At 43.6% G+C, this 12,657-nt stretch overlaps 1 protein-coding gene across 7 annotated transcripts in view; it reads left to right on the top strand.

Moving 5' to 3' along the window:
- The window catches only part of NINJ1 (ninjurin 1), a 49,855-nt gene extending 37,472 nt beyond the window's left edge, over nt 1-12,383 (top strand). For 5 of the 7 annotated variants that reach the window (XM_032972498.2, XM_076074455.1, XM_076074454.1 and 2 more), the window contains 3 exons: nt 3,322-3,589; nt 5,775-5,962; nt 8,253-12,383. In XM_032972498.2, the coding sequence (XP_032828389.2) occupies nt 3,322-3,589; nt 5,775-5,941 (435 nt within the window). In that variant the 3' untranslated portion in view covers nt 5,942-5,962; nt 8,253-12,383. Of the gene's footprint in view, nt 1-3,321; nt 3,590-5,774; nt 5,963-8,252 lie in introns of those variants that run through there. The other 2 variants (XM_032972499.2, XM_032972509.2) reach the window with 2 other exon arrangements.
- The last annotated feature ends 274 nt before the right edge of the window (nt 12,384-12,657 follow it).

Raw genomic sequence — 12,657 nt, 5'->3', positions numbered from 1 at the left:
AACAATGGATGGATTATGCAGGAATTTCAGATGGTACGTTACAGTGTGGTGCCTTATAACGGTCCAGGACAATTGAAAAATAGTAAATGGAGGGTTTAAAATAACTTGCCATTTCATTGTGCATAATCCAGAATTCCCTTGAATTCTTATTTAATCTCGGCGTTCCCGACTAATTTACCGAACTTTGCCAATCCATCATGGTCTCTCGATAACTGTGGCAGTCGTGGGTTGCGTTTGACCATACTTCACCACGCTAGCCATCGTGGGTTGGGGAAGGGCCGGCAAAATCAAAAAGGTTTTTTGTCTTAAGATTATGGGTTTAGCGCCGTTGGCTACGTACAGTGCTAAATACATGTACATGCTGTGCATGCATTTCATCTGCACGGCTTGTGTGAACGAAGGCAGCGTTGTGCTGCTTATGTAACTGTGGAGTTCTATAAATATAGAGCAGAGGGAGAGGCTGTTTCACAAAAAGCTAAACTGGGTCACAACCTGCAACGGGCAACATGTGGCACCGGGAAGCGGATCTGTTTTTTTTGTTTGTTGCAGATTTGGCAATATGCACTCTTTGAGAAGCACATGACAAAGTTTTGGATTGCACGTGTTCCTTATAAAAGTAATATTGATAACTAAGGGTTTTTTTCTGGGATTTTACTATTGGCCATGGGTACTTTCCCACAGAAACATTTGCAGGATATTGCTCTGGTCTGAAGCAATGGCTCGTCCACAGCTCATTTATATAAAGTAAACATTTCGTAACTGGGAGAGAACGCTATTTAAGTTTACGACATGCTTGAGATGTTTTTAAATGTTACACCATACTATTAGAACACATCCTGTAGTCATATATGTTGGGATTTTCTCAAGTTTACCCCCGTTTTTAAAGGTTCTTAGAGTTAAATTATCCCAAGTGCAAGTTTACGTTATCACATAAACAAATTCACAAGCCAGTCTATTGAGGGATCCTCCACTTTAAGAGATTTGACTGTCAAAAGTAATGTGTGCAGTAGAATGTACAAACGGATGAATGCATTATTAGGTGCTCATTATTAGGTGTTCGTACTGCCACGTCCTACATAATGACGCAAGCTGCACTAGTACTCTGCATATCATCACATTTTTATTTTAAGAACGATAGAAATGGTTTTCTGAAAGTATTTGGTTACTAAGGTTGCCAAAAAAACCCACACATGCACACCCTTACTCGTGAATGCAGAGGCATTGTAAGAGATGATTAACCTCTGAAAGATTAGAAGGTTAATTGTGAACCCATTTTTTGACTGGTCTAATTAATCGGCTCAGGTTTCCTTATCTCTCAGAATGTGTTTTTTCGGATCGTGCACATCGTGTTGTTCGGCATGGTGTCCCACTGAACAAACTGAAAACTAAACAATTTGTTTAATTTTACCAGGTAAGGCCCACTGAACTATATATCTCTTTTTTCAGAAGCAACCTGGCCACAAATTATAGCTTAGCGAAGTGGCTAATCATGTGGACATTTCTAGCAGCCAAAAAAAATCTACGCGACCACAGGGAGAGACACGCAATCTCCACATATACAGCATGCCAGGGTCAGGATTGAAAGCATGATCTTCTGTATACCAGGCGAGGTAGTTCACATCTCGCCACCGTGGCACCCTGAATAAGCTGCGAGCGAAAAAATTGGACGTGCCAAATAACACGCAATGCAACCCAAAAGCACAATGAAGAGCTGACCGCGCACTCAGGAAAACTCACATCCTGAATTATGCTTGAGCAAGAGTTGTGTTGTTTTACATGATGGCATAGCCTCTGAGACCCAATTGAAGTGTTTTCAAAATGTACCATGTTTGATGACCAGGAACTAGCAGGGTTACAATTCGCTCAATTGTGTCTCTTCGTCACAATACAAAAATCAGTACTTTTTTTTCCTCCTCACTTATATTGCCCATACTTTCACTTGCTCCTTTGTATTGTCTCGAGCTTATTTGGTCTCGTTGGTCAAGTCGCGTTCAATCCATTTTCCTAATTGCAGCAAAAGGTAATTTTCATAGGTCACAGATAACCGAGTCTCACAGGCACTACCAAAAACAACATCTGATTTCGGACAAAATGTGATAAAGGCACCTTTGTGTCCAATTCGCGGTGCCGAGATGTTAACTACCTCGCCTGGTGTACAGGCGGTCGTGGGGTCGATCCCGACCCTGACGCCCTGTTGTATATTTGGAGTTTGCATGTTCTCCCCGTGGTCACGTGGATTTCTCTCCAGGGCCTCCGGATTTCCCCCTCCACATTTAGAATCAACATGCGTTTAGAGTATTTGGCTGCTTGAAATTTCCACATGATTAACCACTTCGTTGAGCTATCATTTGTGTCCGGGTCACTTCTGAAAAAGAGTTATATAGCTCAGTGGGACCTTACCTGATAAAACAAAAAGTAGTTTAAAATATATAGTTTAGTTTGTCTTTAGGTGTATGGACTCTTGAGTTTGGGCCTAAGTTAAATATTACCTCACCTTGATAACATGTGCCCTGGATGTCAGTATTTTTTTGTGACTAACAATGGAGCAATTTTATTTAGTAGCCCCACCTCCCTCCACTCAGCAGTATAAATGGGTACGACCACGGATGATCAGGAGGTCGTGTGAGTGGTGGGATAAAGCGTGGGTACTCCCAACTCTTCTTTAAAAACGTCTGGTCAGCATAGAAGAGTAGGCCAACTTCTGTCAAGTGGTGCTACAGCGCTCCCTCTAACGGAGGCCCATGCAAGCTAGCAAATGCAAGGGCTGCACATTACTAATTACATTCAAATCCAACTCCCAAATCACATATCCGACCCCTAGTTCACACATTCGACCTCCAGTTCGGCCGTCTGGAACACTCTTCCGATATTAGGAAGCCACTGGAGCTATGCACTTTTAAATAATCTCGATTGAAAACTAATTTCTTTAGAAATGCTTTTTGTGTCTTGTTTGTTGTCCTTCCGCCACACCTCCAATTAGCGCGGTTGGCTATGCATGCTGCGAAAGAAGTTCAGCATACATCCATATGAGTATGGGTCTCTATGGGTCTTTATCGGTCTCTGTGGGTCTTTTTGGTTCTATATGAGTCTCTGGATCTATGTGGGTCTCTATGGGTCTCTTTGGGTCTCTTGCTTTCGATATTAGGAAGCCACTGGAGCTATGCACTTTTAAATAATCTAGATTGAAAACTAATATCTTTAGGACTGCTTGGGTTTAGTTTGCCGTCATTCCCCCGTACCTCCGATTAGCACGGTTGGCTACGTACGGTGCGAAAGAAGATGGACGTATAAACACGTTTTATTTTTCTCTGCTGTCCCCAGGAAGCCCTGCCGGCTAATGGCGGGCGGGTGTTTGGGCGCCGGCAGTTGGACCTGAACCACTACGCCACCAAGAAGAGCGCCGCCGAGAGCATGCTGGACGTCGCGCTGCTGATGGCCAACGCGTCGCAGCTCAAGGCCGTCATGGAGCACGGCACGGCCAGTAACTTCTACGCGGTGCTCATCGCGCTGCTCTCCGTCTCCATCATCTTCCAGATTGTCGTCGGAGTCCTGCTCATCTTCATTGGTGGGAAACGCCTCTCCGTCCCATGTGCGTTTCTTATGATGCGCAGATGGTTAAGGTCACGAAATCGCAGTGGGGATTCGCTCGGCCTTTCGTTCTTTTCAGAAAGGTTAAAGCGATTTCCGGTTCAATTGAGCATTGTATGTTGAACTTCTTTCGTACCGTACGTAGCCAACCGTGCTAATCGGAGGTGCGGGGGAAGGACAACACACTCAACACAAAAAGAAGTTAGTTTTTAATCTAGATTTCAAAGTGCATAGCTCCATTGGCTTCCTAATATCGAAAGGAAGAGAGTTCCAGACGGCTGCAGAAGCGCATCTGAAAGCGAGCGATGCGGTGACCGTCTTTGTTTGATGGCCAGCCAAAAGCCGCTGTGAGGATGACTGGAGTTCGCATGATGGGTTATGCTCCTTAACGAGATCAGCAAGGTATTGTGGTTAATTTGTGGCAAGCACTTTGTGTGTAATGCGACATTGGTACTCCTCTCCTATTTACAGCCCTGAGCTAGTGGTGGAATTTTTGAATTTCTATGGCGGGGGCGAGTGTAACAGAATAAGAATATTTTACTGGAGGAATCCCACGAGCTATAAAGTACTTTTTCACAGATGTCGAGTAGCCATAGAACAACCACTGTTGATTTCCCCCACAAAGCAGTACTTATTTTATTGACACAGGATTTGGACTTTTAACCTTCCGACTATGAGCTGATTACTGCCACTGAGCCACCTGGCCAGGTGGGATTGGTAAAAAAAGTACTGCTTGTCCTCAAAATACAAGGCTAATTCAGTGGTTTGGTGCCTCTGTGTACGTGTTTTCTTCGTAAAAACCCGCTATTTCCATGAAGGCCAAATATCGCTCATGCACAGCTTGTAATCAATCGTATTTATATTGCTCTTTATGTCGTAAAAAATACATAAAGCAACGTAAAAGGTAAAAAAGCACCACAGAAAACATGGGACAATTTTGGGACCCACAATCCAATGCTACAGTGGATACTGCACGGTAGAGGACTCAACTGGGACTGGCTAGGGTGGGGGGGGGGTCGTTCCTTCGTGATGTGGAGACGCGGATAACACTGACACAAAATTGCTTTACGCGCTGTCCTGGTTTTGAGCTAAAGGAGTGTGAATTTTCAAAATCTTTAGCAATTTTTAGGGTTTTCCCCAAAAAGGGGGCGGACCCCCATTATATGCGGGACTTAGTATTTCGGCCCACAAGGTTTGAAGTATCGCTTTGTGTGTACTGTATATTTCGCCACCTTCCGTAGCCTTTGGGGGGGGGGGGGAAGGGCAACAGTAATTGTCAAGTGGGATTACACACCCCTTCCATGGGAATTCGGAATTTCCACCCCTTGGCTCAGGGCTGTAAACAGGAGATGAGCTCCACCCCTCTGCTTGTTTAAGTTGTAAATCTCTGCCTCCGTGCGTTCCCATTGGCCGCTTGCTCTGCTTGCGTGCGAGGGAGCGCATTGTTACATGCCTCATCCTTTGTTGGGGGGACTCCCGCATGTGTGTGTAGGGGGAGGGGCCAGTTCTTGAGCCTGTTGGATTCGAAACGCTCTGCGATGGTAAAAAGTTAAAAGCACTTAATTGATCATAGGAGGCTGTTTACGGCCCAGCTGAACATCGCAAGCCCAGCTGCGCTGCATTCTGCGCCAGGGTAGTTATGGAGTGTTGCAATAAACACAACCGACGCTGGCCATGGGCTAAGCTGCATCTCGCTGTCAACAGCAAGACATAAATGTATCTTTTTCACGCAACATGTTTTTGTTCAGTGCGTACAGGGGCTCTGACAATCTTGCGTTTTAACAGTTTTGATCCCTCTGACTTCGATGAGTTGTCGCGATTCGGGGTCACGATTCGTTTCGGAGGGAGGTTATATCACGTCAAGTTGTGTTCGATCCGTGAGCCTTTGGTGTAATGTAAGTACCGTGCAGGATGTTGCCAGTTCAGGAGTCCTGGCTGGGGCCCAATCGATCGTTAACACCCGGAGGAACGTTCAAAACGGCCCCATCGATGGCCGAACGACATTGAGCCTGGATAGTTATTTGATGGGCCACCACGGAGTACAAGCGGATTGTTGAGGGGCTACTTGGTCGGCAAAGGGTTCCCTGTCTCTGCGCTTGCTCATGGCGTGTCTGGCGTTTCACGTCGGGCTCCCTCTCTTTTGACCTCTTGACCTCTCGACCTTCCTGCCCCTCCTCGCGTTGCAGTGAAGTACGACCTGAACGACGCGGGAAAGCACCGCAAGCTCGACCTCCTCAACAACATCGCCACGGGCCTCATCTTCATCATTGTCGTGGTCAACGTCTTCATCACGGCCTTCGGGGTTCAGAAGAACGGCAGTCCTGTCTCCGCAGCCCAGGAGGCCCCCCAATAGCAACCAATAACTGGCGCACAGGTACAGACTTTTTTTTCTTCAGTCCACTGCTGGATACGAGCCTGCCCGCGATGTGCGGATCGTGGGTGGGGGGGGGGGGGTATTTCGTGATGCTTCACCACGCTGGACAGTGCGGATGATGTAGGGGGTGGGGGAGCGTAGATGCAGGAGCCATAGTATAGCACAACAACGGATAATTTCCCCAATACATTCTGCTGCTGGCAACATAGCCCCGAAGCAGCCTACAACACTCTCTCGAACTTATTTCGCACCATACATAGCCAACCGTGCTATAGACGGTGGTCGCCCATCCAAGCACTGTCCAGGCTCAATCCACCTGAGCTTCTGAGATCTGATGAGGAGATCGGGTGATTTATTCATGTACAGTAACTCCAATTAATATTAGCCTGTAAAGTAATTAAGTATAAGCTTATAGTTTGAGGAGGAAGCTAACCCTTAGCTCAATAATTTTAAGGGGCACTTTCCTGGGCTTAAGTTTACACTTCACAACTCCTCACCACAGCATCGCCCAATGTGAAGCATCGTACCACCTCTTTCAATACCACTCGGCTACAGTAAGTAAAACTTTCTCTGGGCACTCCAGTTCCCTCCCTTACAAAATCGAAGCAGTCCTTAAAATGGACTGGCACATACAGTAAAACCTCGTTATTTCGGCATTTGAACCTTATGGTGGGACCCCGGGGTCCCGAATGAATGGAAGTAGTAAAAAAAACCGTAATTAATTGATTTTTGGCGACTCCGTCCCACCGCGCACATAAACGCCGTGACCCTCCTGGAGCGGATCATTCTCTTGTCACGTCGTCCAAGCGCAGGGAGGACGAATGCGCAGAAGAATCAAAACTTTGAAACTTTGATTTGCGCTTCGTGTAGACCTCGTCGAGAGGAATAGATCGCCGTATCGTTCGCCTTCAACAGACATAAAATGATGTCGCAACGCAGTTTATGCAAGAGCCAGGGGCGGATGGGACCCCGGGGTTCCGCCATAAGGTTCATTTGATGATTCTTAATTGGGGATAATTCGGCACGGCTGCGCTTTTGGCAAATATACAGTACTAGTATATATGTCGGAGGAGGCACTGTGGAGTACCATTATACATAATTCGGAATATCGGATAATTCGGCAAGGCCAGAGCCCCATATGTGTTTAAATTAACAAGGGTTTACTGTATGTCCAAGTGTAGGATATTTCTGCAGGTAATCTTGAATTCAGATGCAACATGAAAAAAATAAGTCTCTGGTGTGCAACTGTCGTCACCCAGAACAGACCATGGAACATATCAGAATCATTATTCAGACTGGAGGAACCCCGATGAGCTGTGAAGCTCTTTTTCACATATGTCCAGTAGGACATAACTCAAATATGAAGGAGGCATCACAGCGATGGTTCACCACTCCATTACTCCTGATGCAATCGTCTGGTTCAACCACCTCAATGTGAAATTACAGTTGTTGCTCTACAGTCTACATCAACACCGGTCATATGAAGCAGAATCTTGAGTCTCGGTTAGGTTTAGTTGGATAGATACATGGCAATATTATTGTCGCTAGCAAATAATTAACAGTTACTTTTATTTTCCCAAGAATGCCTGACTTGAGTCGCAATTTATTTTAGGAGGGTCCTGAATTTACATATTTGGCCAGTTCCTCCAGTGTCTTGAGAAAGTGGATTAAAGGGTGGTGGGGGGGGTGGTGGTGGTCTTTGCCACCTGCATTAATCACCTATTGATTAGCGCGGTTGGCTACGTACGGTGCGGAAGAAGTTCAACATACATAGATGACGTTAAAGGCCACGCCATGTGTGAAGTGGAGCCATGGTTCGTGGTAATCCGCCAAGCCCAGCTAGTTTGTAGTCGCATGATGAGCTGCGTTCATGGACCACGCCATCCGTTTCCTGTGCAGCAACGTGCACGCGTTGACTGTTTGCTGAGTCGGAAATTAAAGCCACATTAGCGATTGACGTTTGCATTCAGATTAATTATTGGAGCATAAAGTAAATGGTAAAACATGTGTCATTTTGTTATTTTATACATTGGCTTTCACGACCAATGTTATGATTCATATTTCTTTTATTTTATGTTAGATCATCGTGGAGGTATAATGTAAATTATACCCGCACGATTGAACGTTGATTGATTTTAAGTGTTATTTTATAACATATGTATTTTATACTTCTGTATTTTAACTCTTTGCCCATAACATCCTTCCTTAAAACATAAAAAACCCCACCGTTTTTTCAGAAACAGATGAGTTGTTCTTGCGTCATGTTTCTGACTTCTTCTTTCGTTTCCAGAAGGCGTGCCGTCATGACACAATCCGTGAACCCTGACAGACCCTTTGAAGCCCGCTACCCCGTGAATTCCTGTGGATACCTTGGGTAGAAAAACACTGAAGCAGCCTCTACGACGGGTCCCCATCCGAGTCTCGGTCATCAGAAAAGAGGATGGCAAATCCCCGCGGTTGTGCTGTACTACAGGCTCTCTGGCTTGCATTTAGGTTGTAAAGCGCGTTCCTTAGGAATTACAGTCTGTTCTCCTATAACGGTGCTAGTTGCGTTCCTGAAGAACACGGCGTTATGTGAAATAAAAGGTAAAGCACAGTCCGCGATAACACGCGATATGCGTAACGCAGGATGAACAAATACCGAGGCGCGTGGGTAGCATCTAGAAGCGTATGGCAGAATCCCGCCTTACGTGATGCTATGCCGAGGCGGCTGTACAACCGCTTATTCCTATTCATGCGACGGAGTTCCGTTCACTCAATTGCATTTCATCCAATAAACAAAAACGTAGTCCCTAATACATTCATCGCATTACTATCCAATTCGCGTGATAAAAATACGCCATATAGGAGAACAGACTGTACGTCCTGTCGCAGCAACATGTGCTACAGCACAAACAAGACCGTTGAAGAGCGATTTGTTAAATGGTTTGACAACGAAAAAAATGCTTGCAATGTTTGCAACAATAACATTGGTGATGTTGGACAATATTATCTTTGTCAGACGGTGACATATTCTGCAAACAATTGTCAGAAATTACTTAACCAATCGCTCCTGAGGTTGTCTGATCAGATTTGACCTTTTTTACTAGATTGTGAACAAATAACCTTGCACACATGTTATTTTCAATTTCGTTCGGTGATTGATTTGCTTACATGAATTGTTATACTGTACTGTGTTTTTTTTTTAAACTTCATGTCAACCTATTTAGGCATAATATGCATGCAGGTATAACTGTACAAGGTATTTACATCATAATTCTCAACTGCATTTGAGGGTGCTTATATTATGGAAGTTTGTTCATATTTTATAACATAAAATTCGTTAAATTCTTGGTAAGAATTTGCAGGTGCACAAAATGCCACTGAGCCACATGGCAAAGTTAAGAGTACTGCTTATATAATCTTGTTTACAAGGTAAATTATAATAGCTATGATTTACTAGGAATACTACCATGGTATCAATTTGGTTAACACACTGAACTGAGGTCTATCTCCTGGTGCAGCACACCGGATATATACTGTACATTGCCTCTCCATACACAGTCAATCAGTAGGTCGCATGGAAGAGTAGGCCAAATACCACTCCAGAGGGGTTCTATAGAACTCCCTCTAGTGGAGGCCTGTCCACCAGCAGTGGCATGAGCAAGCAATTGCAGGACTGCACCTTTACCGTTTTTACTTTGCTATGTAAATAGTTTCAGGAAGATTCGGACTTGCTATCATTTGTGCAGAGGCTTGAGAAGTACATTTGGCTCATGGTGTATCGGGAAACAAACGCTGGGATTCCCATTCCTGTATTTTATTGTTCACTTAATTACGTACAGGCAATGCACGTGACTTTGCGTTTTAAAGGAGAGCACATAATCGTGTACACATTCACTTCACGGTGAACTTGCCAGATGAGTGTGTGGCTCATGGCTTGCAATAATCTCGGCTTTACATTTCTCTGTGGTCAATAAATGAAGTACCACTTTGTGGGAATTCACAAGTGGTAGTCCTATGGTATATAGCCTGTGCCATAGGAACATGGAATTTCCACCACTGGCCCTTGCCTCTAAACCTTGCGCCATGCTTATCACATTTATGACTGGAATTTACTCGATATAGAGTGGATCCACATGGTGCTCGTCTTCACACCGCAAACCTCAAACGCTTGAGACTGTCGTGGTGAGGAGGGGGCCGGCAAACTCCAGGCTCATAAAATCAACAACCCCTGCTGAATGTTTTAACAATTATAAAGTTCAATTGATTCATTCATGAGAATTGGAGAATTGGTTCTCATGCTCGTAATACATGCCTTGAATTGTGCGTGTCAAAATGTATTTCGGATCGTCATCATCAGCCATGATCCGTCAACCATTGGATAAATGTCTCTCAAGCGGTTTCCTCCTCTCATCATGCAACTTTATAATGTGCTCCGTACCTGACACGAACTGATTTACTTGCTCGTAACCTCGGTTGACCTCCAACTCGTGATTTATCAAAATTATTTGCAAATGATTTGCTCATGCTACCTTAAGCTGTTGGAGCAAACACAACTGCAAATGAGATATTTTTAAATGTACATTTTCAATTACAAACATATACCCCTGTTTGGTTCAAATGTCGTACATTGATTGGCCAGCCTCCATCCCAGTTGCCATTGTGTACCATTTGTGTAAAAAAAAATGTGTACCTCTGCTATGGACAGTTGAAATTTGTAAAAGTAGCCTGTGCACCATTAATAATATAGCAGCGTGACAGTCTACATTCCAGACATCTGACCCTACCACTGTAAATTATGGGGGAGTATACTTTATTTGTTGTACTGTCGTGTCAAGAATGTGAGATTTTTTTATACAGTGGGTGTATTGTCACACCAGTTATTTATCTGAAACTGCTTTGCATTTTACACTCCAGGCAGAATGTCTTCCAAGTCCCATTTTTGGTGATAAAGGCAGCGACACTTGTGGTGTAATGATCCACATTCACTGGGTTTCCAGTCAGAATGAGGGGGGAAATGGAGGTAGCCAAGCAGCTTAGAAGTCCGAGACAACATTGCCAAGGACCTAGGTTTGAATCCAGGCAGCTGCCTGGTTATTAAAAAGTGGATTTTCAGTTTTAGTGAGTTGAAGGTCTCAGCCCATTCACCAGTGACTGCACAAACAACCCATCGGATACATTTTATTTACATTTGGCCAAATTCTAGACCAGAATGCAAAATGTAGTTTTTCAGCTCACAGCAGAGTTTGTGGGTGAGTGCACACTCTACTCTTTAAATAACAAAAAGGGCAAGCCCTGTGAAAAATATCTTGAGCAGGTCGGTATCATAGCACATGGGGCACACTGCTCTTGAGATTTACAAATGGATTCTTCATCTCGTGAGCAATGGCAATTGGGGAAAATAGACGATGCATTTATTTTACAGCATGAGATATAACTTACATGATATGAATCTATATTTGTCTATATGAGTTGATTAACAGTTTTCTAATACGGAATTATTTCTCATTAACCATAGCTAGTGTTGTGTACCTTGGTTTTTTTTAGTTCCTTATAACTATGGATGGAATTCGCCTCTAAAGTCGTATTCACTGATTAAATCTTGATTTAAAGCTTTCGTGACTGCAGGAATTCATATTCTTTGGGTCTTTCGGTCAAGTCACGTAAATAGAAATAACAGATCGCGACGTTTCGTTCGCAACACAAAGAACGTGAGTGCCAGTATTCAGCACTTATTCGAAAACTGAATTGGAAGCTAAGCAAATGAGTGGAAAAAGCAGCACCTGAGTATAAATTATTGATTGCAATATTGTGAATTCCAGAACTTTTGCTTGATTTACTCATGTAGTTCCTGTAACATAGAAAATATGAATGGGCATTAAAAAAATACTTGAGGAATTTTTGTTTTACATGATATTTAAATTAGGTGTTTGTGCACACCTAATTTAAATATCATGGCATAAATAAACTGTTTGCGTTCATTAATGCAATTTCCCTCTGCATCGTGACGCAGACAATGGCAATGTGCGTGTGTCAGGAATAACCATGTCTTCAAAATAAGTGTTTGGGCCACATTTTAACAAAAATTAGGCTTGCATAAAAAATTGCTCGCTGTCATTAAAAGTTAACTGTTGATTTTTAAACGCCTGCCGTTGAATTTATTTAATTACGTTGAGGCCTTACAATTTTGAAAACAAGTCATAACTGTTTTTCCTGTTTATTTCCTTTGCAACACGTGAATTACGTTTGGATGCAAGTTACTTTTAAAGCTAACGCACATAAAATAGCCTTCGTAAACTTTTAAAGTAGAAATTTTAAAAACGTCTTTTTTTCATACATTAATACGATTTCTCAGGGAAAAATTATTCCCTCTTTTTGTACTGTGGACTACATAATACGCTTGTATGCACAGTCTAGTAAAAAAAAATGCGTGACATTTGCTCAGCATGTGCCTGTCCTTTTTTTCTGCGCGGCATGAAGCACATCCATCGCGTTTTGTGATTCCAATCCTCACTATGTTTAGCACAATAATGCTTTGTTTGACGAGCTACAGTGTTGGATAATTGCCCTTGGCTGTGCATTGCAGGCAGGCCCATGGTGGCCACGGGCCTGTTTAGGCTAACAGGAACAAAACAGAAATCCTCAAATCCAGTGTTCACGAATTTTTCAGAGGGGCGGGGGGGGGGCACTTTCGCCTGAGAAGAACACGAGTG

This window comes from Petromyzon marinus, chromosome 48, assembly GCF_048934315.1.
Source record: "Petromyzon marinus isolate PM22_M1 ecotype Great Lakes invasive population chromosome 48, UKy_Petmar_22M1.pri1.0, whole genome shotgun sequence".
NCBI classification, from domain to species: domain Eukaryota; kingdom Metazoa; phylum Chordata; class Hyperoartia; order Petromyzontiformes; family Petromyzontidae; genus Petromyzon; species Petromyzon marinus.
The sequence above is the reverse complement of the archived record's forward strand: the minus strand, read 5'-3'. Positions and strand labels throughout refer to the sequence as shown.